Source organism: Bombina bombina, chromosome 6, assembly GCF_027579735.1.
Source record: "Bombina bombina isolate aBomBom1 chromosome 6, aBomBom1.pri, whole genome shotgun sequence".
NCBI classification, from domain to species: domain Eukaryota; kingdom Metazoa; phylum Chordata; class Amphibia; order Anura; family Bombinatoridae; genus Bombina; species Bombina bombina.
Window position 1 is genome coordinate 567,486,053 of NC_069504.1, and position 27,288 is coordinate 567,513,340.

Consider the following 27,288-nt stretch of genomic DNA (forward strand, 5'->3'; position numbering starts at 1 on the left):
TAAAATAACAAACTTTTGATTGAAGATATAAAACTAAGTATAATCACCATAGTCCTCTCACACATCCTATCTAGTCGTTGGGTGCAAGAGAATGACTGGGAGTGACGTAGAGGGGAGGAGCTATATGCAGCTCTGCTGGGTGAATCCTCTTGCACTTCCTGTAGGGGAGCAGTTAATATCCCAGAAGTAATGATGACCCGTGGACTGATCACACTTAACAGAAGAAAAGCATTTCTTTAGGACCAACTGGCTTATTTAGCTGGTATAGTCCATTTTTTGTATATTAAGTCTTTCATATGCTTATGCACTGCTCCTTAAGTGTTCAGTTATAAATCTTAAATTGCATTACCTCAAGCAAAAATTAAAGTTAAGTAACAAAACACTTAGGCAGATAATTATTTAAGTTTCAAACAACAAAAGGTTCAAAATTTCTCCCTCAACATAATTGTATTAAGATGTCGTCTAGGTAAGGTGCTACTGCAATGCCCCGCGGTCCTAGTACTGCTAGGAGTGACCTTAGCACCTTTGTAAAATTTCTGGGAGCAGTGGCCAACCCGAAAGTTAGGGCCGCAAACTGGTAATGCTTGTCCAGAAAAGCGAACCTTAGGAACTGATGGTGATCTTTGTGGATAGGAATATGTAGGTACGCATCCTTTAAATCCACGGTAGTCATATATTGACCTTCCTGGATCATCTGCAAAATTGTCCGAATGGTTTCCATTTTGAATGATGGAACTCTGAGGAATTTGTTTAGAATTTTTAGATCCAGGATTGGCCTGAAAGTTCCTTCTTTTTTGGGAACTACAAACAGGTTCTATAATTGGAACTGGGTGTATCACTCCAATCTTTAGTAGATCTTCTACACAGCGTAAGAACGCCTGTTTCTTTCTCTGGTCTGAAGACAAAACGAGAAATGTGGAACCTTCCCCTTGGAGGAGAGTCCTTGAATTCTAGAAGATACCCCTGAGCAACAATTTCTAATGCCCAATGATCTGGAACATCTCTTGCCCAAGCCTGAGCAAAGAGAGAAAGTCTGCCCCCTACTAGATCCGGTCCCGGATCGGGGGCTACCCCTTCATGCTGTCTTGGTAGCAGCCGCAGGCTTCTTGGCCTGTTTACCCTTGTTCCAGCCCTGCAAGGGTTTCCAGGTTTCTTTGGGCTGTGAAGCGTTAGCCTCTTGCTTTGCGGTAGCAGAGGTTGAAGCAGGTCCGCTCCTGAAGTTGCGAAAGGAGCGAAAATTAGCCTTGTTTTTGGCCTTAAACGGTCTATCTTGCGGAAGGGCATGGCCCTTTCCCCCAGTGATATCCGCGATAATTTCTTTCAACTCTGGACCGAAAAGGGTCTGTCCTTTGAAAGGAATATTTAGTAATTTTGTTTTGGACGACACGTCAGCCGACCATGATTTGAGCCAAAGCGCTCTTCGTGCCATAATGGCAAAACCAGAGCCGCTAACTTAGCTAATTGGAAAGCGGCATCTGTGATAAAAGAATTAGCCAGCTTTAGAGCATGAATTCTATCCATGACTTCGTCATATGAAGTCTCCCTCTGGAGCGACTCCTCCAGCGCCTCAAACCAAAAAGCCACTGCAGTAGTTACAGGAATAATGCAGGCAATTGGTTGAAGAAGGAAACCTTGCTGAACAAATATTTTCTTCAGTAAACCTAATTTTTTATCCATAGGATCTTTGAAAGCACAACTGTCTTCTACTGGAATGGTTGTGCGCTTAGCTAGTGTTGAAACTGCTCCCTCTACCTTAGGGACCGTCTGCCACACGTCCCGCCTGGGGTCAGTTATAGGGAACATTTTCTTAAAGATAGGGGGGGGGGACAAAAGGTACGCCTGGTCTCTCCCACTCCCTAGTCACAATATCCGCCACCCTCTTCGGGATCGGAAACGCATCAGTGTATACAGGGACTTCTAGAAACTTGTCCTTTTTACACAATTTTTCTGGGACCACCATGGGGTCACAATCATCCAGCGTAGCTAAAACCTCCAGCTTAAATTTAAACGCTAAGGAAGGTGTTCCAGCTTAAATTTAAACGCTAAGGAATCTGATTCTGCCCGCTGATAAACCTTTCCTGTGTCAGAAATTTCTCCCTCGGACAGCCCGTCCCTCACTGCCACTTCAGAGTGTTGTGAGGGTACAACAGATAAATCATCTAAAGCTTCTGATTGCTCATCCTCTGTTCTTAAAACTGAGCTATCACGCTTCTTAGGAAAAACTGGCAGTTTGGATAGAAATGCTGCAAGGGAATTATCCATGACTGCTGCTAATTGTTGTAATGTAATAGGGCCCAATGCGCTAGAGGTACTAGGCATCGCTTGCGCGGGCTTAACTGGTGTCGACACATGGGGAGAGGAAGGAGGACTATCCTCGTTACCTTCCGTCAAAGAATCGTCTTTGGCTACATTTTTAAGTGTCACTGCATGGTCTTTAAAATGTTTAGAAACCTTAGCACACTTTAAACACAAATGTAAAGGGGGTACTGCCATGGCTATTAAACACATAGAACAGGGTCTATCTGTAGGCTCAGACATGTTAAACAGACTTAGACAGCACTCAAATACAGTAAAATACAATTTTTTTAAAAACGGTACTGTGCCTTTAAATAAAAAGTGCACACTTTTTTACTAAAACTCAAAAAAAACGTCCAATCTTTATTTTCACCATATGATCCTAATGCTTTGAAATGATTGCACCGTAAATTTCAAGACAATTAACCCCTTACTGTCCAAACCGGAGCGAATTAAAGCAGGCCACCGGTTTAACAAACAAAATAGGTGTCTAAAGATATGCCATGCGGAATAAAACCCCAAAAAAGTGTTTCAGATGTAATACACACTTGTACAAATATCAGATTATTGTAATAAAATAATCGATTTCCCCTTAACAGTGTCCACCAGAGTTTTAAGCCCTTTTAACTAAGCCATCCTTCTATACTAAGTCTCAGAATATGGCTTACCTTCCCCACATGGGGATTCTTGTCAGTCTTCTAGCATTACTAAGTTTTGACTAGAAAAAAAGTGACTGAGCATACCTTAAAGCAGTTAAGCCTGCAAACTGTTCCCCCCAACTGAAGTTCTCCGGTACTCAACAGTCCTGTGTGGGAACAGCAATGGATTTTAGTTACAACATGCTAAAATCGTTTTCCTCTCAGCAGAAATCTTCATCACTTTCTGCCACAGAGTAAATAGTACAAACCGGCACTATTTTAAAATAAACTCTTGATTGAAGAAATAAAAACTACAAATCTAACACCACATTCACTTTACCCTCCCGTGGAGATGCTACTTGTTAGAGCAGCAAAGAGAATGACTGGGGGGGGCAGAGCCTGAGGGGGAGCTATATGGACAGCTCTGCTGTGTGCTCTCTTTGCCACTTCCTGTAGGGAATGAGAATATCCCACAAGTAAGGATGAATCCGTGGACTGGATACACCAAGTAAGAGAAAATGGTTAAACATTTTTTGGATGAAAAATATTAGGTTAAAAGTATGGGAGTGAGTAATGAAGCAAACCAGTTTAAAAAAGGGCACTAAAGTCAAAATTAAACTTTAATGATGCAGATAGAGCATACCTTTAAACTTGGTAAGCAACCTGAACACATAAAAAGGCATGCTATTATTCAAAACATAAATTTCTTACCTTTATCTTCTTTAGATGTCTTGTTTTCTTTAGAGTCCTTGGAGGAACTACAAGAGGCAAGTCATTAAGAGAATAAAATAAGTAACAGCCTTTACTCAAAAAAAAAAAAAAAAATATTCTAAAAACCAAATCAAACAAACAATTTAACAGGATAACAAATGGATTCCCTTAAAACTTCTTGCTCTTATTCTCCCCAGGATGCCTGAAGAGCTAGATTCTGACAACTCTATTCAGTGTGGACAAATGGTAATCTTCTCCCGATTTCAAAAATGGGACTTGACTTCATTTTGTGTTCTTAGAACGGACAGCTGTTCTTTAGCTCAAGGATTTTTAGAAACTCATCAATTTGGAAAAAAAAATAAGTGCTGGTAATTCGAAATCAGAAGAACATACTAGGAAGCTCTTGAATTAAAAAAAATATTAAAAAAAAATAATAGGAATTTATCAGGCTCAAAAACACCATTACATACACAAGGTTAGGTACTAATAATAATCTTGATGCTACCCCTTAATGTAGAGTAATGTAGAGTGCTCATAGGGAACGCTGGTAAATCAGTATCGGAAAGAACTGACATAAAAACAAACCTCTTTGCTTGACCAGAGGCCCCTGCAGAGGAGGACCCTTTCTTCTGAGAATCCTTGTCTTTGCTGTCTCCAGATTCAGCTTTCTTAGCACCATCTCTGGTTTCCTTCTTAGCTGCATCTCCTGATGTGCTGACCTCCTTCTTATCTTTTTGGTTCTCAGCCAATCCATCATTTTTCTTTTCTTCAAGGCCATCTTTTGAGTCATTCGTACCCTGTGGATCCTTTGGCTTGCTTGTCTCAGAATCTGCAAGTTTCACATGTTTACCTGTTTCTAGGAGGTCATCACCATCACAATCGATCGTAATAGCATCTTCAGCCTGGATTGTGACCGAAACATTATCGTCATCTGCTTCTTTCGAGGAAGTGCTAGTTTTCAATTCTCTCTTTTCTGATCTGTTTCCTTCTGATTGGAGAGGTTTAGATACTTCTTGTGAAACATCACCAGAACCTGCTATATCTAAGAGGATTTAACAGGAATAAACATGGCAAAATAAGACGTTTTAACAAATTTAAATTTCTATAGCAGGACCTAGAAAAAATAAATCTGGTTAACAGTATTGAAGGAAGATTAGGAAAACACAATGCTTAAGTTTATAAACAATCTATAAAAGGAGAATAATCTTCAGAGTAAGAATATAAATGAATGTAATCCTCGATATTTTTCCAATTTTCTGTGATTTCTTCACTTATAGCATCATTGCAAAGTATTCCTGTGTAGTTAGAACAAAGCAGAGCAGTAAACGATGTAAAAACTATGGTCTCTTCAACAGCAATAAAACAGGACGAGTAATGACATCTCAAACCTTCTGACACACAGAGCAAGATTACAGGGTATTCTTCAGCATATTGTCCACATATCAGACAGTTACAATGAAGTGCAGCTCATTACAGGTTACAGCAAAGACAGTTCCAACGAAGCTTAGCTTGGTCTTCATTATGTATTTCACAGGTGACTGCTAAACATGCCAAGTCCACAAAACATTCAATTTTCTTAACTACCAATAAGGCAGATAAAAAAATAATTAAGAGGAAAAAAAAAAAAAAAAAAGTATCATCTTGGTATAAAAGTCCAGTCCTCTGAAACACGCTGATGCCAAAAAGAGATAATGTTCCATTTTTAATTCTTCTATGTAGAATCCAAGGTCTGATTTTTCTTACAACTATTGGATGCTTTAAATTCTTCAAGAGAACTTCCAATAACAAACCAATCCAAAACATTTATACAATCCATAAATGAAAAGTAATAAATCCAAGTCCTCAGTTGCTAATGTTATGCAATGAAAGTTATTACAAAAAGTAAAAAAACATTTTTGCATGGAAATATATAAATAAATAAAAAAGAAAGTTTGCCTAACTTACCTGGCATGAGACAAATCTTTAGCAAACTATAATATCTACTATATATATATATATATATATATATATATATATATATATATATATATATATATATATATATATATATATATATATATATATATACACACATACATACACACACACACATATATATTTTTATGCTAAGTCCAGCGAGTGCCATTTTTTCTCTTTTGGCATACATATACACACACACACACAAACATGCCTTTAACAAAAAAAAAAATTTAATTTTTTTTTAAATCTTTTTTTAATTTTGGGAAAAAACTGCTGGTGATTCCAGTTCATAAGTTTCAATTAAAGTGCTAATTTGAGAAACATCAGTTTGTAACCATCTACAGGAAAAACAAATTAAAAATATATAAACTAACCTTTACTTTCATCCTCTTCCGCTACCTAAAAAATAAATAAAATAAAAAATAAAAAAAATTAAGTAAAACAGGAAAGTTATATAAAAATGCAGTTTTATATATGTATCTTTGTAGTGTGTTTTTAGTTTTTAACGTCTCTTTATAGAATGATGGATTCAAACAAAAGATTAGTCTGAGAACAACATGTAAATGTAGTTTTTGAATGTTTCATTAGATCTAAACATACACACATATACATACATATACAGTCATGGCCAAAAATATTGCCACCCCTGCATTTCTGCCAGATAATGCACAACTTCGCACAGAAAATTGTTGCAATTGTAAAAGTTTAGGAATTCTCATGTTTATTTCTTTTGTATATATTGGTATGACACAAAAAAGTTGAGAGAAAAAAGCCAATTCGGACACATTCCACGCAAAACTCAAAAAATGGACGGGACACAATTATTGACACCTCATAATTGTAATAATTGCATTCCATGTTTGTGATGCTCCTGTAATTTGTAATTAAACTCACCTGTATCAATTAACAGGAGCCGACAATATAGAATTGACACCGTCAACTAGTTAAAGGTACAGTCTAGTATAAATTAAACTTTCATTATTCAGATAGGACATGTAATTTTAATCAACTTTCCAATTTACTTTTATCACCAAATTTGCTTTTTTCTCTTGGTATTCTTAGTTTAAACTAAACATAGGTAGGCTCATATGCTAATTTCTAAGACTTTGAGGGCTGCCTCTTATCACATGCTTTTTAAATCTCTCTTCAACACAAAGAGACAGAAAGTACACATGGGCCATATATGGTGAAAAGAAAATTTATGCTTACCTGATAAATTTGTTTCTTTTTAGACACGATGAGTCCACGGATTTCATCCTTACTTGTGGGATAACGCCTCCTGGTCAGCAGGAGGAGGCAAAGAGCACCATAGCAGAGCTGATATATTTATCTCCTCCCTTTCCTCCCACTCCAGTCATTCGACCGAAGTTAGAAAGAGAAAGGAAAAGTCAAGGTGCAGAGGTGTCTGAAGTTTACAAAAAATAATAACCTGTCTCAGAGAACAGGGCAGGCCGTGGACTCATCGTGTTTAAAAAGAAACAAATTTATCAGGTAAGCATAATTTTTCTTTTATTTTTAAAGACACGATGAGTCCACGGATTCATCCTTACTTGTGGGATACAATACCAAAGCTATAGTACACGGATGATAAGGGAGGGACAAGACAGGGAACCTAAACGGAAGTCACCACTGCTTGAAGAACCTTTCCCCCAAAAACAGCCTCTGAAGAAGCAAAAGTATCAAATTTGTAAAATTTAGAAAAAGTGTGAAGAGAAGACCAAGTTGTAGCCTTGCAAATCTGTTCCCCAGAAGCTTCATTTTTTAAATGCCCATGAGGAAGCAACAGCCCTAGAGGAATGAGCCGTAATCTTTTCAGAAGGCCGCTGTCCAGCAGTCTCATATGCAAAGCGGATGATACTCTTCAGCCAAAAGGAAAGAGAGGTAGCCGTAGCCTTCTGACCCCTACGTTTCCCTGAAAAAACAACAAATAAAGAAGACTATTGACGAAAATCTTTAGTCGCTTGTAAGTAAAATTTCAATGCACGGACCACATCCAAATTGTGCAGCAGACGTTCCTTCTGAGAAGGATTAGGACACAAGGAACAACAATCTCCTGATTAATGTTCCTGTCCGAAACAACCTTAGGAAGAAAACCTAGTTTAGTACACACCACCACTTTATCTGCATGAAAAATAAGGTAAGGGGAATTATATTGCAATGCCGAAAACTCAGATACTCTTCGAGCAGAAGAGATAGCAACAAGAAATAGAACTTTCCAAGACAACAACTTAATATCTATGGAATGCATAGGTTCAAACGGAACCCCCTGAAGAACCTTAAGAACTAAATTCAAACTCCAAGGAGGAGCAATTGGTCTAAACACAGGCCTGAGTGTAGTCAGAGCCTGAAAAAAGGATTGAACATCTGCCAGACGCTTATGCAATAAAATAGATAAAGCACAGATCTGCCCCTTTAGGGAACTCGCCGATAACCCCTTCTCCATGGAGAAAAGACAAAATCCTAGGAATTCTAACCCTACTCCATAAGTAGCCCTTGGACTCACACCAATAAAGATATTTGCGCCATATCTTAAGGTAAATTTTCCTAGTGGCAAGCTTACGTGCCTGAATCAAAGTATCTATGACCGAATCAGAGAAACCTCGCTTGGCAAAAATTAAGCGTTCAATCTCCAAGCAGTCAGCTGCAGAGAAACTAGATTCGGGTGATGGAAGGGACCCTGAATGAGAAGGTCCTTCCTCAATGGAAGCTTCCACGGTGGCAAAGATGACATGTCCACCAGATCGGCATACCAAATCCTGCAAGGCCACGCAGGAGCAATGAGGATCACTGATGCCCTCTCCTGTTTGATTCGAGCAATCACCCAGGGAAGAAGAGCAAACGGGGGAAATACATATGCTGGGCTGAAAGACCAAGGAACTGCCAACGCATCTATCAGCTCTGCCTGGGGATCCCTGGACCCGTATCTCGGAAGCTTGGCTTTCTGACGAGACGCCATAAGGTCCAAATCCGGCTGACCCCATCTGAGAATCAGGTTAGAAAATACTTCCGGATGAAAAGACTACCTGCTCAGAAAATCCACTTCCCAGTTGTCCACCCCTGGGATGTGGATCGCCGACAAATGGCAAGAGCGAGTCTCCACCCACTGAATTATTCTGGCTACCTCGGTCATCGCCAAGGAACTCCTGGTTCCTCCCTGATGATTGATTTAAGCCACTCTGTCGTTATGTTGACCGATTGGAATCTGATGAATTGGACCGAGGCCAACTGAGGCCAGGCCAGAAGCGCATTGAAGATCACCCTCAACTCTAGAATGTTGATGGGAAGGAGAGACTCTGCCTGAGTCCATACTCCCTGAGCCCTGAAAGAGCCCCAGACAGCTCCCACCCCAAAAGACTGGCATCCGTTGTCACAATCACCCATGGCGGTCTGCGAAAGCACGTTCCCTTGGATAGATGATCCGGAGACAACCACTACAGAAGAGAGCCCCTCGTCTCCTGAACTAGGGTTATTCGAGGAGACAAATCTGTATAATCTCCATTCCGCTGTCTGAGCATGCTCAGTTGCAGAGGTCTGAGGTGAAACCGAGCAAACTGAGATTGTCTGTGAGATTAACAAACTCTTTCCCAGATTTACCTTCCACCCGTGAGATCTCAGGAAGGACAGAACAATGTTGGTATGCGACCTTGCTAGTTGATGACACCAGGATCAGAATATCGTCCAGATAAGGCGCCACTGCAAAGCCGCATGGTCTTAAAACCACCAGCAGAGACCCCAGAACACCTTTGTGAAAATTCTGGGCGCTGTGGCCAAACCGAAAGGGAGAGCCACAAACTGAAAATGTTTGTCCAGAAAGGCAAACCTCAGAAACTTGTGATGATCTGCGTGTATAGGAACATGCAGATATGCATCCTTTAGATCCACTGTCATAAATTGACCCTCCTGGATCAACGGAAGAATGGTACGAATAGTTTCCATCTTGAAGGATGGAACTCTGAGAAACTTGTTTAGACTTTTGAGGTCTAAAATAGGTCTGAAAGTTACCTCTTTTTTGGGAACTACAAACAGATTTGAATAAAACCCCTGTCCTGGTATTGGAACGGGACACATTACTCCCATGGAGGAGAGGTCTCTTACACAACGTATGAACTCCTCTTTTTATCTGGTCTGCAGATAATCGTGAAAGAAGAAACCTTCCTCTGGGGGAAGAATTTCTGATCTCCAATTTGTATCCCTGAGACACAATTTCTATTGTCCAGGAATAAGAGAAAAAGAGAAAAAGAGAGAGAAAGAGAGAGAAAGAGAGAGAAAGAGAGAGAAAGAGAGAGAGAGAGAGAAAGAGAGAGAAAGAGAGAGAAAGAGAGAGAAAGAGAGAGAAAGAGAGAGAAAGAGAAAGAGAAAGAGAAAGAGAGAGAGAGAGAGAGAGAGAGAGAGAGAGAGAGAGAGAGAGAGAGAGAGAGAGAGAGAGAGAGAGAGAGAGAGAGACTGCCCCTACTAGATCCGGTCGCGGATTGGGGGCCGACCCTTCATGCTGACTTAGAAGCAGCAGCAGGCTTCTTGGATTGTTTACCATTGTTCCAAGACTGGTTGGGTCTCCAAGTGGACTTGGTTTGTGAATAGTTCCCTTCCTGTTTAGAGGGAGGGGGGACTCCCTTGAAATTTCAAAAGGCACGAAAATTACTCTGTCGCCCTCACTGTTTGGCCTTTTTATCCTGAGGGAGGAGATGACCCTTTCCTCCCGTGATGTCAGAAATAATTTCCTTCAAGTCCGGTCCAAACAGTGTCTTCCCCTTGTAAGGAATAGCCAAAGGTTTAGACTTGGATGATACATCCGCAGACCAAGACTTCAACCATAAGGCCCTGCGAGCTAAGATGGAAAAGACCGAACACTTAGCTGCCAATTTAGTAATCTGCAGAGAAGCATCCGTAATAAACAAATTAGCTAATTTAAGAGCTTTAATCCGATCCTGGATATCTTCCAAAGGAGTCTCAGCCTTAAGAGACTCTTCCAGAGCATCAAACCAATAAGCAGCTGCACTGGTAACTGTAACAATGCAAGCTGGTGGTTGCAATAGAAATCTCTGGTGAACGTAAATCTTCTTAAGGAGACCCTCTAACTTCTTATCCATAGGGTCCTTGAAAGCACAACTATCTTCGATAGGGATAGTAATCAGTTTGGCCAGGGTTGAAATAGCTCTCTCCACCTTAGGGACCGTTTGCCAGGAATCCCGAATGGTGTCAGATATGTGACACATTTTCTTAAAAGTAGGACAGGGAGAGAACGGAATGCCTTGTCTTTCCCATTCCTTAGTAACAATGTCCAAAATTATTTTAGGGACTGGAAAAACATCAGTGTAAGTAGGTACCTCTAGATATTTATCCATCTTACTCAATTTCTCTGGTGGTATTACAATAGGGTCACAATCATCCAGAGTCGCTAAAACCTCCCGGAGTAACAGACGGAGGCGTTGAAGCTTAAATTTAAAGGCCGTCACGTCCTAGTCTGTCTGAGGGAACACATTTCCAGAATCTGAAAGCTCTCCCTCAGACAGCAATTCCCCGACCCCCAAATCAGAACACTGTGAGGGTACATCGGAAATGGCCAATAAAGCATCAGAGGGCTTAGCATTTACCCTAATACCGGACATGACCTACTGCGCTTACCGTGTAAACCTGGCAGTTTAGATAATACCTCTGTAAGGGTAGTAGACATAACTGCAGCCATATTTTGCAGGGTAAAAAAATTAGACGCACTAAAAGTACTTGGCATCGCTTGAGTAGGCGTTAAAGGTTGAGACACTTGGGGAGAATTGGATGGCATAACCTGATTCTATTCAGACTGAGAATCATCCTTAGACATACTTTTATCACTTAAAATATGTTCTTTGCAATGCAAGGCCCTTTCAGTACACGAGGGACACAAAGTAAGTGGGGGTTCCACAATGGCTTCTAAACACATAGAGCATTGACTTTCCTCAATGTCAGACATGTTGAACAGGCTAGTAATAACCACAAAAAGTCTTGCAAACACTTTATTTAATGAAAAAAACACCAATTTTGAAAAAACGGTACTGCGCCTTTAAGAAGCAAAAAAGCGCATAATTTTTTCAAATCTGCTTTAAAATGTTATAACTCTCACAATTTTAGCATATATGTAGTAACCTAAGATTGCACCACAAGTAAGGGACAAATTAACCCTCTATGAGAAAAAAGTTACCCAAAAACGTTATAAAAAATAGATTAGCAACCCCCTGCACCTCGCCACAGCTCTGCTGTGGCGCCTACCTGCCCTCAGGGGTCTGAGCAATCTCACTATAACTTCGTTAGGCTATGTATTCAGTTTGGGCCCACCAGAGCTGAAGTTTGCTGCCTTCATGTGAAAATCAACTGCGCATCTGAGGCGCGAAAATTAGGCCCCGCCCATCCTATGCGATGTGTGTCTGCCTAACAAAACCGCTGTAAAGCGGTATAGGAAGTAGCCATGTGGGGTTTTTGTATCCCCAAATAAACATATAAGCCATGTGAAACCCTCCAGTACAATTGAACATAAAAACGTTTCTTCATAAAAACGTTATGTTGCCCAAGTGTCAACCATGCTGCCATTCCTTTGCTGCATTTTAGCCCATACACAATAATATACAGGTCCCAGTAATACCCCTTCATATATATAGGATTACTGCTTACCCCTTCCCTCATGGGAACTATGTCAGCCTGTTCTTAAATATCACAGTCTCTCCAGAATAAAATGACTGAACATACCTCAATGCTAGTAGCATGAAAAACATTCCCCACACTGAAGCTTCTCAAGTACTCCTAAGCCATTCTGTGGGAACTCCTCTGGATCTTAGTGACAACTGCTAAGATAATCAACCTCCATGCAGAAATCTTCTTCCATCTGCTGCCTGAGGAAAAATAGCACTCACCGGTACCATTTAAAATAAAAAAGTCTTGCTTGAAGAAAATAAAAACTATTTTATCACCTCTTTCACTTTACCTCTTCCTATTACTAGTATAGGCAAAGAGAATGACTGGGGTGGATAGAAGGAAGGAGCTATATATACAGCTCTGCTGTTGTGCTCTTTGCCACTTCCTGTTAGCAGGAGGATAATATCCCACAAGGATGAATCCGTGGACTCTTATCTAGTAGAAGAAAATAAACTCTTGATTGAAGAATGTAAACTAACTCCTCACTTTACCTCTTCCTATCACTAACACAGGCAAAGAGAATGACTGGAGTGGGAGGGAAGGGAGGAGCTATATATACACAGCTCTGCTGTGGTGCTCTTTGCCTCCTCCTGCTGGAGGCGTAATCTCACAAGGATGAAATCCGTTGATTCATTGTGTCTTTAAAAAGAAACCTATATCGGGGGGCAGAGCCAGCGTGTGTGTGAAGCGCACCTGGCATTAATCAGCTGATTTGGAGCTATTTTTTTTTTTAACTCTAACTTAATTTTCTTGTTGGAAAACATAAGCCACACAACCTTGTGGTGTTCAAGAGAAGTCTGGGAATATCTAACACTATATGGACCTACCCATGTTCCACAACCAAATGCATTGCGACTAGCCATGAAGTCGAGAAGCCTTCATTGACTGATTGTCAGGGTAGTTAAAGCTACCGCATATATACTCCCCCAGGACCCTGGTTTACTAAACCAGTTCAACTGTAACTGGACAGTTTATTTTTTGATTAATCTATCAATCTTTGAAATAAGATAAGAGAGTCTAAATCAACATGTTGCCAACTATCCAAGAAGTGGAAGCACCTACCATTGAGCTACTCGAGAACCACTTTCAAAGGTTTGGTAGGTTTATCGCAAACTGCTTTCAACGCGATTTCCCATATGAAGAGGATGATGGAGATTTCACTTTGATGCTTCTTGCAGCCGAACGACTAACTGGGAGCAGCGAGAACTGTTTGGAGGGAGGAGAGGTACCTAACCTGAAGGCAGAAGATACGGCACCTACACTCATAATGGAAGAAAAAGTGCAGAGAGATTCTGCAGATCTGGCTACCGGTTGCAGCCACTTGTATGGATCAAGCTGTGACCTAACAGGGGCAGATGAGGTGAATTTGGTCAGGATCTCCTTCCCAGCACACTGAGACCAGCAGCAGAGTCCGGGGAGGCAGTGTTTTAGTACTTGGCCCTGGGGAACTGTTGTGCTATTAAATTGTGTTGCAGCCTGCAATGCCCAGGTTCTTACAACCCTAGCAGACCAAAAAGGTACAAGACGGTAGAACCGGCATTGGGTATTTCAGTCTGCTTCTCCAACCTACTGGGGCTGAAAACGGGCTCCTGTCACTAGTATTGCTTCAAGTAAAAGTCGGCATTGGGTGGCATAATCATATTGAGAACTTTAGATCTCAAAGGTCTAGAGTGGGCTAGGGACTCTAGAGCACTGGTGTGGGGTGGGATCCTAAGCCACACTTTCACAGTTTATGCATTAATCTCTATTTAATAACGCAATTGAACTCCATCATTCCTATCAATCTGAACTACCTACGATGACATATGGGTCTGAAGCCCCAGGTCCCTAGATAAATAGAACAAACGGTTTAGCTTAGAATTAACTGCCATTCACGGTTTAATTTTATTAAAATAGATGCGAATATCCTACCATTAGTTCATTATATGTCTGTAGTCTCTCATTACATTTGCGGGAGCTTATACAAGCACTTATATATATTATGTTAACTACCTCTTATCAAGTCTGGCAAATGGCAATAAGTAATTTGCTTAGCAGTGTTAAAATTGTTTTTCTTGCCTCCTACATGTTCAGAGGAGTTTTACTTCCATGTTAACTGTGTAGAACCTTTACAAAATATCTGTACTTATTTAAACTCACTGCCGCTACATTTTTGAAATATTAGAAAATGCATCCCCGGGTAGACAGTGGATTTTCAGCAAGTTGTTACGAGATTTTACATAGATACCAGGTTTCTCCACTAGATGGGGGTAAAGTTTCAATTATTATTTACAAGTGAAGCAAGAATCTTTGTTTCTCCTACACTAGAGTAACATTCAGACCTGGGTGATATCCTTTCATAAAGATATAAAGTGGCCCTATTAAAGATTCTAACATACATCCCATGATAGTATTTCATTACTATAGTAATAATCTATTGGGATTAGTCACAGATAGACCAAATAACTGTTATAATATTTACTCATTCTGTTATGTACTGTTTTTTGTCTGCTGTGAAACTGTATTGATAGTTGAAAATGCATGCTTATTACAAGCTATACCATCTAATTGAGGGGGTACAAATTGCACAATATGCACCTTTCTACTACCTATTAGGGTGGGCTCATACGCCTTACACATTACATCAGATGTGGTTTGATATTTCAGTTTAATGGTTTCTCTCTATACCAGTGCAGTTTGTTTAGAACACTGATTATATAATTGTAAAAATTAAGTTTTACCACCCATCAGGACCCAAAAGTGGTCCCCTATATTCCTATTGCCTTCATTCAATTAAGCTCCCAAAGGTCAATAGGGTCCAAGAGTGACCCCTTTCAGTCAGTCAGTTAGGTAGGTCCTGTTATATGGTACTATGGAATCTGAAATGTCATAATTAATGTGCTCTCTCATTGTCTTTTAAAAAATGGTTATAACTTATTATTGTAAGTGTTTCAAGACTGTTTGCTTGTGTATTGTAATCTGCCTATTATGTACCACTTGGTAAACCTAAAAAAAAACCGATAAACTTCCAGACAAATTCAAGCTGACCTTCAGGCAAAGGGTAAATATGTGTCGGCTCACACTATACGTCGCCATCTGAATGAAAAGGGACGCTATGGTAGGAGACCCAGGGGGACCCACCGCTGACACAGAAATATAACAAAAAGCCAGATTTGAGTTTGCCAAAGCTTACCTGAGGAAGCCAAAATCCTTTTAGGACAATGTGCTGTGGACTGACTAAACAAAATTACAACTTTTTGGTAAAGCCCACTATTCTACAGTTTTTGGAAAAAGAAATGAGGCTTTTAAAGAAAAGAATACAGTCCCTACAGTCAAACATTGTGGAGGTTCACTGATGTTTTGAAGTTGCTTTGCTTCTTCAGGCACTGAATCTCTTTACTATGTGCAGGGCCCAGTGTCAGAAAGTTGGGTCTCTGAGAGGTCATGGGTCTTTCAGCAGGACAATAACCCAAAGCCCCCAGAAATGGTTTAAGACAAAGCGCTGGTGAGTACTGAACTGGCCAGCAATGAGTTCAGATCTCAATCCCATAGAGCAAATGTGGAGAGATCTCAAAACCGCAGTTGGGAAAACAAACCCTTCCAATCAGAGACCTGGAGCAGTTAGCGAAATTAGATAGTGGTTCATAATTCCATTAGAGAGGTGTAAGAAACTTATTGATGGTTACAGGAAGCAATTGATTTCAGTTATTTTTTCCAAGTGGTGTGCTACCAAATATTAAATTGAGGGTGTCAATTTTGTCCAGTCCATTTTTGGAGTTTTGCGTGGAATGTCAGATTTTTTTTTTTCTCCACTTGTGTGTGTCATACCAATACAAACAAAAGAAATAAACATGAGAATGCCTAAACATTTGTAATTGCAACAACTTTCTGGGCGATGTGATGCATTATCTGACAGAAATGCAGGGGTGCCAATATTTTTGGCCATTACTATTATATTAGTGATGCACTGAAATTTCAGCCGCAGAAACGTATCAGCCGAAAAAGGCATTTTCGGTTTTTTCATTTTTGGGGGGTTTTGTCTGTTATTTTCGGTAAAATTATTGTGTAGCATATTTCAAATTTGATGCTAGCCTAAAGCTGCTTCTTGACTTACTGTTTTGCATATAATAGTTTTCTAGGACTATACTTTATTTGTATAATTATTAAAAAAAAAACAAAAAAAACAAAAAAAAAACACACAACTTAAAATCTGATTCTGTTACACAGAAGTAAATAAAGAATCACCATAGAACAGGCTAACAATGGTATTGAGCAGGTTGTTCGTTCCTGTCAGTGCGCTTCTCTCTGTATGATTATATATATATATATATATATATATATATATATATATATATATATATATATATATATATATATATATATTTATTATATGTGTATATATATATATATATATATATATATATATATATGTGCGCATATGTGTGTGTGCGCGTGCGCATATGTGTGTGCGCGTGTGCGCATATGTGTGTGTGCATATGTGCGTGCATATGTGTGCGCCTATGTGTGTGTGCGTGCATATGTGTGCGCCTATGTGTGTGTGCGTGCATATGTGTGCGCCTATGTGTGTGTGCGTGCATATGTGTGCGCCTGTGTGTGTGCGTGCATATGTGTGCGCCTGTGTGTGTGCGTGCATATGTGTGCGCCTGTGTGTGTGCGCGCGCGTGCCTATGTGTGTGTGCGCGCGCGCCTATGTGTGTGTGCGCGCGCCTATGTGTGTGCGCATATGTGTGTGTGTGCGCATGCGCGCGTGTGCATGTATGTGTGTATCACCCCATTCGCTCCTACAACAAAAGGCACTTCCAAAAGAACCCCCTAGGACTGGGTATAGAGAAGTGCAAAAAGATCCCAAGAAGATCTGGCACAACTCTCCTTGTCAGTCGCAACACAGTCTACTCTCCAACAGCTGGTCAAACAAGCCCCAGAGCAGCAGACGGCTGCCTCTCCTAAATAAAAAGTACTTGCTCCGAGAACAAGTGCTCTAACGAGAGCTTTGAGTGAGGCCTGAACACACGGCCTTCAGAGTAAGGAAACTGCCACACTAAATCAAGCTTTAACGGGGATGAGGCAGAAATGAACCCTAGTCTCTCAATCCCAGGCAGAAGGAATATACACAATGCCACAGGCAGTGGAACTAGGGTGCTCCTCCTGCACCCAAGGCAGGACCACGATCCTCCAATAGAGAGGGGAGACCCTCCTGCTGAAGGAGGCAATCTACCCCCCCAAAGGGAAAAAAACAGCACCCATGCCCACAAGGACGTGAGAAGCCATATGCTTATCAGTCGAGACTGAATGAAGACCATCCAGATAACCACTGTTCTATACAACAGAGAAAAACTCCCCGTAAAAAGGGAGCACACTCCATCCCTCCATCCTGAGGACAATCAGCCACCATAGAGAACTGGTTCGTCCTGACCAAGTCCACAGGATCATAAGTCCATAAGGATTCGATATAAGGACCCAAGAACTGTGACCCAGAGTCGACTTAAGACGAACAACCCCTCCAGGAAGCACAAGATAACCCGACTGAAGATTCAGACCTCACAGGGGAAGATATCCGGAGTAACCTGGAAAAGCGGGCACATGCCTGACTCAAATTCCCAGCCCAAAGGGAAGAGAACAACCCTAATAGGAGACCAACTCCCCCACTAACAAGGTGCTAGGCCGTAGTCATGCAAACTACTCTAGAGCCCTAAAGGCACCAAGGACCACACACGTGCAGTCCAAGACTAAGGGGAAAAAAATTACAAGAACAGAGATCACCCGAAGAAGAGTAGAAAACCACTTGTCTCCATAAACCGCACGGCCCTCAACTTCTGCCGAGAAAAAAAAAAAAAACAGAAGAAGTCCAAACAGTCTTGACTAAGGAAGAGGCTACAAGGAATAACCCTTAAAAGGACAATCCCAAGAACCTTGAAAGGCAAGGCCGCCAGAAACTGGCTGCACAAAGGACCTAGATCCTTCAACTCCTAACCCATAACAGAAAGTAAACACTCTAGATCCCAAGTCGGAACCAACAGAGTATCCCCACAAAGTCCCGGCCAACCAGATTGCAGGCTAATGAGGACCAAAAACAATCCTCCATGCCCCTAAACAAACCACTGATTCATGAAATCCTCTCGGAATGCTGGCTGAAATTTGTAAAATATAAACAAATAAAAAACAGAATTTATGTTTACCTGATAAATTACTTTCTCCAACGGTGTGTCCGGTCCACGGCGTCATCCTTACTTGTGGGATATTCTCTTCCCCAACAGGAAATGGCAAAGAGCCCAGCAAAGCTGGTCACATGATCCCTCCTAGGCTCCGCCTACCCCAGTCATTCGACCGACGTAAAGGAGGAATATTTGCATAGGAGAAACCATATGATACCGTGGTGACTGTAGTTAAAGAAAATAAATTATCAGACCTGATTAAAAAACCAGGGCGGGCCGTGGACCGGACACACCGTTGGAGAAAGTAATTTATCAGGTAAACATAAATTCTGTTTTCTCCAACATAGGTGTGTCCGGTCCACGGCGTCATCCTTACTTGTGGGAACCAATACCAAAGCTTTAGGACACGGATGAAGGGAGGGAGCAAATCAGGTCACCTAAATGGAAGGCACCACGGTTTGCAAAACCTTTCTCCCAAAAATAGCCTCAGAAGAAGCAAAAGTATCAAACTTGTAAAATTTGGTAAAAGTGTGCAGTGAAGACCAAGTCGCTGCCCTACATATCTGATCAACAGAAGCCTCGTTCTTGAAGGCCCATGTGGAAGCCACAGCCCTAGTGGAATGAGCTGTGATTCTTTCAGGAGGCTGCCGTCCGGCAGTCTCATAAGCCAATCTGATGATGCTTTTAATCCAAAAAGAGAGAGAGGTAGAAGTTGCTTTTTGACCTCTCCTTTTACCAGAATAAACAACAAACAAGGAAGATGTTTGTCTAGAATCCTTTGTAGCATCTAAATAGAATTTTAGAGCGCGAACAACATCCAAATTGTGCAACAAACGTTCCTTCTTTGAAACTGGATTCGGACACAAAGAAGGCCCGACTATCTCCTGGTTAATGTTTTTGTTAGAAACAACTTTCGGAAGAAAACCAGGTTTAGTACGTAAAACCACCTTATCTGCATGGAAAACCAGATAAGGAGGAGAACACTGCAGAGCAGATAATTCTGAAACTCTTCTAGCAGAAGAAATTGCAACCAAAAACAAAACTTTCCAAGATAATAACTTAATATCAACGGAATGCAAGGGTTCAAACGGAACCCCCTGAAGAACTGAAAGAACTAAGTTGAGACTCCAAGGAGGAGTCAAAGGTTTGTAAACAGGCTTGATTCTAACCAGAGCCTGAACAAAGGCTTGAACATCTGGCACAGCTGCCAGCTTTTTGTGAAGTAACACAGACAAGGCAGAAATCTGTCCCTTCAAGGAACTTGCCGATAATCCTTTCTCCAATCCTTCTTGAAGAAAGGATAGAATCTTAGGAATCTTTACCTTGTTCCAAGGGAATCCTTTAGATTCACACCAACAGATATATTTTTTCCATATTTTGTGGTAAATTTTTCTAGTTACAGGCTTTCTGGCCTGAACAAGAGTATCAATAACAGAATCTGAGAACCCTCGTTTTGATAAGATCAAGCGTTCAATCTCCAAGCAGTCAGCTGGAGTGAGACCAGATTCGGATGTTCGAACGGACCTTGAACAAGAAGGTCTCGTCTCAAAGGTAGCTTCCATGGTGGAGCCGATGACATATTCACCAGATCTGCATACCAAGTCCTGCGTGGCCACGCAGGAGCTATCAAGATCACCGACGCCCTCTCCTGATTGATCCTGGCTACCAGCCTGGGGATGAGAGGAAACGGCGGGAATACATAAGCTAGGTTGAAGGTCCAAGGTGCTACTAGTGCATCTACTAGAGTCGCCTTGGGATCCCTGGATCTGGACCCGTAGCAAGGAACCTTGAAGTTCTGACGAGAGGCCATCAGATCCATGTCTGGAATGCCCCACAATTGAGTAATTTGGGCAAAGATTTCCGGATGGAGTTCCCACTCCCCCGGATGTAATGTCTGACGACTCAGAAAATCCGCTTCCCAATTTTCCACTCCTGGAATGTGGATTGCAGACAGGTGGCAGGAGTGAGTCTCCGCCCATTGAATGATTTTGGTCACTTCTTCCATCGCCAGGGAACTCCTTGTTCCCCCCTGATGGTTGATGTACGCAACAGTCGTCATGTTGTCTGATTGAAACCGTATGAACTTGGCCTTTGCTAGCTGAGGCCAAGCCTTGAGAGCATTGAATATCGCTCTCAGTTCCAGAATATTTATCGGTAGAAGAGATTCTTCCTGAGACCAAAGACCCTGAGCTTTCAGGGGTCCCCAGACCGCGCCCCAGCCCATCAGACTGGCGTCGGTCGTGACAATGACCCACTCTGGTCTGCGGAAGGTCATCCCTTGTGACAGGTTGTCCAGGGACAGCCACCAACGGAGTGAGTCTCTGGTCCTCTGATTTACTTGAATCGTCGGAGACAAGTCTGTATAGTCCCCATTCCACTGACTGAGCATGCACAGTTGTAATGGTCTTAGATGAATGCGCGCAAAAGGAACTATGTCCATTGCCGCTACCATCAAACCTATTACTTCCATGCACTGCGCTATGGAAGGAAGAGGAACGGAATGCAGTGTTTGACAAGAGTTTAGAAGTTTTGTTTTTCTGGCCTCTGTCAGAAAAATCCTCATTTCTAAGGAGTCTATTATTGTTCCCAAGAAGGGAACCCTTGTTGACGGAGATAGAGAACTCTTTTCTACGTTCACTTTCCATCCGTGAGATCTGAGAAAGGCCAGGACTATGTCCGTGTGAGCCTTTGCTTGAGGAAGGGACGACGCTTGAATCAGAATGTCGTCCAAGTAAGGTACTACTGCAATGCCCCTTGGTCTTAGTACCGCTAGAAGGGACCCTAGTACCTTTGTGAAAATCCTTGGAGCAGTGGCTAATCCGAAAGGAAGTGCCACGAACTGGTAATGCTTGTCCAGGAATGCGAACCTTAGGAACCGATGATGTTCCTTGTGGATAGGAATATGTAGATACGCATCCTTTAAATCCACCGTGGTCATGAATTGACCTTCCTGGATGGAAGGAAGAATTGTTCGAATAGTTTCCATTTTGAACGATGGAACCTTGAGAAACTTGTTTAGGATCTTGAGATCCAAGATTGGTCTGAACGTTCCCTCTTTTTTGGGAACTACGAACAGATTGGAGTAGAACCCCATCCCTTGTTCTCCTAATGGAACAGGATGAATCACTCCCATTTTTAACAGGTCTTCTACACAATGTGAGAATGCCTGTCTCTTTATGTGGTCTGAAGACAATTGAGACCTGTGGAACCTCCCCCTTGGGGGAGGCCCCTTGAAATCCAGAAGATAACCTTGGGAGACTATTTCTAGTGCCCAAGGATCCAGAACATCTCTTGCCCAAGCCTGAGCGAAGAGAGAGAGTCTGCCCCCCACCAGATCCGGTCCCGGATCGGGGGCCAACATTTCATGCTGTCTTGGTAGCAGTGGCAGGCTTCTTGGCCTGCTTTCCCTTGTTCCAGCCTTGCATTGGTCTCCAGGCTGGCTTGGCTTGAGAAGTATTACCCTCTTGCTTAGAGGACGTAGCACTTGGGGCTGGTCCGTTTCTACGAAAGGGACGAAAATTAGGTTTATTTTTGGCCTTGAAAGACCTATCCTGAGGAAGGGCGTGGCCCTTACCCCCAGTGATATCAGAGATAATCTCTTTCAAGTCAGGGCCAAACAGCGTTTTCCCCTTGAAAGGAATGTTAAGCAATTTGTTCTTGGAAGACGCATCCGCTGACCAAGATTTCAACCAAAGCGCTCTGCGCGCCACAATAGCAAACCCAGAATTTTTCGCCGCTAACCTAGCCAATTGCAAAGTGGCGTCTAGGGTGAAAGAATTAGCCAATTTGAGAGCACGGATTCTGTCCATAATCTCCTCATAAGGAGGAGAATCACTATCGATCGCCTTTTCTAGCTCATCGAACCAGAAACACGCGGCTGTAGTGACAGGGACAATGCATGAAATTGGTTGTAGAAGGTAACCTTGCTGAACAAACATCTTTTTAAGCAAACCTTCTAATTTTTTATCCATAGGATCTTTGAAAGCACAACTATCTTCTATGGGTATAGTGGTGCGTTTGTTTAAAGTAGAAACCGCCCCCTCGACCTTGGGGACTGTCTGCCATAAGTCCTTTCTGGGGTCGACCATGGGAAACAATTTTTTAAATATGGGGGGAGGGACGAAAGGTATACCGGGCCTTTCCCATTCTTTATTTACAATGTCCGCCACCCGCTTGGGTATAGGAAAAGCTTCTGGGGGCCCCGGGACCTCTAGGAACTTGTCCATTTTACATAGTTTCTCTGGGATGATCAAATTCTCACAATCATCCAGAGTGGATAACACCTCCTTAAGCAGAGCGCGGAGATGTTCCAACTTAAATTTAAATGTAATCACATCGGGTTCAGCTTGTTGAGAAATTTTCCCTGAATCTGAAATTTCTCCCTCAGACAAAACCTCCCTGGCCCCCTCAGACTGGTGTAGGGGCATATCAGAACCATTATCATCAGCGTCCTCATGCTCTTCAGTATCTAAAACAGAGCAGTCGCGCTTACGCTGATAAGTGGGCATTTTGGCTAAAATGTTTTTGATAGAATTATCCATTACAGCCGTTAATTGTTGCATAGAAAGGAGTATTGGCGCGCTAGATGTACTAGGGGCCTCCTGAGTGGGCAAGACTGGTGTAGACGAAGGAGGGAATGATGCAGTACCATGCTTACTCCCCTCACTTGAGGAATCATCTTGGGCATCATTTTCAGTGTCACATAAATCACATCTATTTAAATGAGAAGGAACCTTGGCTTCCCCACATTCAGAACACAGTCTATCTGGTAGTTCAGACATGTTAAACAGGCATAAACTTGATAACAAAGTACAAAAAACGTTTTAAAATAAAACCGTTACTGTCACTTTAAATTTTAAACTGAACACACTTTATTACTGCAATTGCGAAAAAGTATGAAGGAATTGTTCAAAATTCACCAAAATTTCACCACAGTGTCTTAAAGCCTTAAAAGTATTGCACACCAAATTTGGAAGCTTTAACCCTTAAAATAACCGGAACCGGAGCCGTTTTTATCTTTAACCCCTTTACAGTCCCTGGTATCTGCTTTGCTGAGACCCAACCAAGCCCAAAGGGGAATACGATACCAAATGACGCCTTCAGAAAGTCTTTTTTATGTATCAGAGCTCCTCACACATGCGACTGCATGTCATGCTTCTCAAAAACAAGTGCGCAATACCGGCGCGAAAATGAGGCTCTGCCTATGATTAGGGAAAGCCCCTAGAGAATAAGGTGTCTAAAACAGTGCCTGCTGATATTATTTTACAAAAATACCCAGATTAAATGATTCCTCAAGGCTAAATATGTTATATATGAATCGATTTAGCCCAGAAAATGTCTACAGTCTTAACAAGCCCTTGTGAAGCCCTTATTTACTCTGTAATAAAAATGGCTTACCGGATCCCATAGGGAAAATGACAGCTTCCAGCATTACATCGTCTTGTTAGAATGTGTCATACCTCAAGCAGCAAAAGTCTGCTCACTGTTCCCCCAACTGAAGTTAATTCCTCTCAACAGTCCTGTGTGGAACAGCCATCGATTTTAGTAACGGTTGCTAAAATCATTTTCCTCTTACAAACAGAAATCTTCATCTCTTTTCTGTTTCAGAGTAAATAGTACATACCAGCACTATTTTAAAATAACAAACTCTTGATTGAATAATAAAAACTACAGTTAAACACTAAAAAACTCTAAGCCATCTCCGTGGAGATGTTGCCTGTACAACGGCAAAGAGAATGACTGGGGTAGGCGGAGCCTAGGAGGGATCATGTGACCAGCTTTGCTGGGCTCTTTGCCATTTCCTGTTGGGGAAGAGAATATCCCACAAGTAAGGATGACGCCGTGGACCGGACACACCTATGTTGGAGAAACAATCAATAGTGGGAACCACTGGCCGCCCTAACCGGACCAGCCAGGCTTAGCAGGCGCCACGTGTCTGAAATAGGCCTTAAAAAAAAAAGAAGGATTTGTACCCAGTCAGGACCAGCCTGAAACCAAGGGCTAATACACTGCAAGAGAACGATCCTTTACAAGGATGCAAGACTGTCTCTGAACTAGCTTTTGACTGGCTCTTTACATTTATAAGTACGGATTGTTGTTGTAATCCTATGTTTTGATACCACATTAAAGGAGATTTTCTTCTCCCTTTAATAGGACCAGGACGGCTTGTATTGAGAATCCAATTCAACTACTGCCCCACATTGCAGACTATATTTGTATAAACACATCTACCATTGGCGGTTTTCGTCATTTCACGATCGTATGTGATCTGTAATTGTATCTTATTTGTATCATTGTCTCATGAAATACTAGTTTTATTTTTAATCATTTGTTTTTAATACTAGTAAAACTACTTTGATATAGTTTTTTTTCCTTCATCCCCCTTTTTAACGCACACTTTAGCATTCTTTTGCGCAAATCAGGAATCTTTTTGTTTGATGGCAAGTGATAAATCACATAAAAAGCATGATTCCAGCCATCTTACAATGGACACATTTGTATGACAATATTACCATGTACCCATATTAAGTCAATATAAAAGAAGCATTTTCTATTTCATAAGTATTTTCATACCAGGTGTTCATCCTTATCTCCCTCTGTGTCTTCAGATATGAATTTCTGATTCAATCCTCTGCTTTTCAATACATCTGTGGACTTCTGTATTTCGTCATCATTTTCTTCCGAGTCCTTCATCTCCTCTTGATCACTTGCATCTTGAGTCTCTAAATCATTATCCTTTTTAAAGAGAGGGAAAAGAGAGGGGTAAAACAAACTACTACATATACAGTCTACTCGAGAATTTGTATTGTTTTAAAAGATAGATAATCCCTTTATTACCCATTCCCCAGTTTTGCATAGTCACTTATATTAATACACTTTATCTCTATGATTACCTTGTATCTAAACCTCTGCAGACTGACCCCTAATTTCAGCTCTTTTGACAGACTTGCATTTTATCCAATCAATGCCCTCTCATAAGTAACTTCTCGGGCATGAGCACAATGTTATCTATATGGCACACATGAACTAACATCCTCTAGCTGTGAAAAACTGCCAATGCATTCAGATACGAGACGGCCTTCAAGGGTTTACAAATTAGCATATGAGCCTCAGACTTAGCTTTCAACTAAGAATGCCAAGAGAACAAAGCAAATTGTATGATAAAAGTACACTGGAAAGTTGTTTCAAATTACATGCCCTATTTGAATCATGAACGTTTATATTTGACTAGACTGTCCCTTAAAAAATTATTTGCAAGTCAATATTTCTTTAAGGAAACAAAAAAAATAAAATGATTTCTTGGTATTGAAAGTCCACGATTTCTTACTCTTAGGATTACATCACCTTTCCCCAAGGAGGAGACAAAGACAACCTACTAGAGTTCTAATATCCATCCTACTTCCCCTTCCCGTAGTGCTTGTACCCAAGGAAAGAAGAAACCAGGACTGCCGTCACTAAAAGAAATGGATGGGTTGGTGGACTCACTACAAAGAAATAAATTAAATTTATCAGTTAAGAATAAATGTTTTCTTTGTAATGGTAGTGAGAATCCACGACTCACTTGCGAATAATCAAGCTGTAGAGTCCACACAAAAAATAAATAAAAAAAAAATGGGTGGAATACACAGTAATTTAATATCAGGTAACCTTCTATGAAAAAGAACTGACAAGGCAGATATCTGACCCTTAAACGTGCTGGACGTTAAACCCTTATCTAAAACATCTTGAAGGAACTGAAGAATCCAAGAAATTCTTACTGAATGCTGAGAGAAGCCCTGATCAGACCAAGAAAAATAAGCTTTCAATGCCTTATGGTAGGATCTTCCTGGTGACCCATTTACAAGCCTGTATCAAAGTGTCAATAACCCTAGTCGGAGAAACCCCTCTGTAGCAAGATTAAATCATTCAATTTTCAGGCAGATAAACTGAGAAATTGCAGATTTTGAAAAAAGAATGGACCTTGACTGAGTAGATCTGGTCTCTGTGGAAGACACCAGGAAGCAGCACTGGACATATGAATCAGGTTCTGCAAGGCCATGGAGGACCTATGAGAATCGCAGACACCTTCTGTTTGATCCGAGCGACCACTTTCAGAAGCAGGACAATCTGAGGAAACAGATAAACCAGAAGATACCACCAAGGAGCAGTCAATGCATCCATCAGTTCCACTTGAGGATCCATTGAACTCGAACGCTGGGGAGTATGTGATTCAAACCGGATGCCCATGAGATCTATTTCCGGAACACCCCACCTGGTCAGAAGGAGATTGAAAACCTCCAGATTCAGAGACCATTCAGCCTGAATTAAGAGACTCCGATAATCTGCTTCTCAATTTTCCACTCTTGAAATGTGGATGGCTGAAATGGGGCACTGATGCGTCTCCAGAAAATAAAAGAATGCAAGTCACCTGCTTCATGGCTAGGGAGCTCCTTGTTCCCCCTTGAGTGATGTACACCACCGTAGTAATAATGCACTGTGTTCTAGGAAATTGATGGGAAAAACAGTCTAACGAGGAGACTAAACTCCTTGAGCTCTCAGCTGACCTCAGACCGCCCCCCCACCCAGAGAAACTTGCATCTGTGGTAATTATTTCCCATGTCAGATGAAGGAAACTCATGTCCAGAGATACTGGGGAGGGGAAATCCACTAAGATAACCGTCTGGTGGAAGGATCCATATTCTTCACAGCAGCTCCAGCTTCCTCCACCCGTTGCAAAGCCTCTACCTGGGTCTAAAATGAGGAATCCGGCTTCCTCCAATCACAGTGTTGAATCAGACACTGATTCCAATGGGGCGGGGAAGCCGTGATTGGAGGATGACCTATCCATCATTTCTGACATCAGAAATGGCTTGCAACAACTGGAAGAAGCT

At 41.5% G+C, this 27,288-nt stretch overlaps 1 protein-coding gene across 2 annotated transcripts in view; it reads right to left on the minus strand.

Moving 5' to 3' along the window:
• Positions 1–27,288, minus strand: part of SLTM (SAFB like transcription modulator) — a 365,442-nt gene that overhangs the window by 290,322 nt on the left and 47,832 nt on the right. For both annotated transcript variants that reach the window (XM_053717529.1, XM_053717528.1), the window contains exons 4-7: positions 24,992–25,153; positions 5,978–6,002; positions 4,230–4,686; positions 3,645–3,691 (exon numbers count right to left, since the gene is read on the minus strand). In XM_053717529.1, the coding sequence (XP_053573504.1) occupies positions 3,645–3,691; positions 4,230–4,686; positions 5,978–6,002; positions 24,992–25,153 (691 nt within the window). The remainder of the gene's footprint in view (positions 1–3,644; positions 3,692–4,229; positions 4,687–5,977; positions 6,003–24,991; positions 25,154–27,288) is intronic.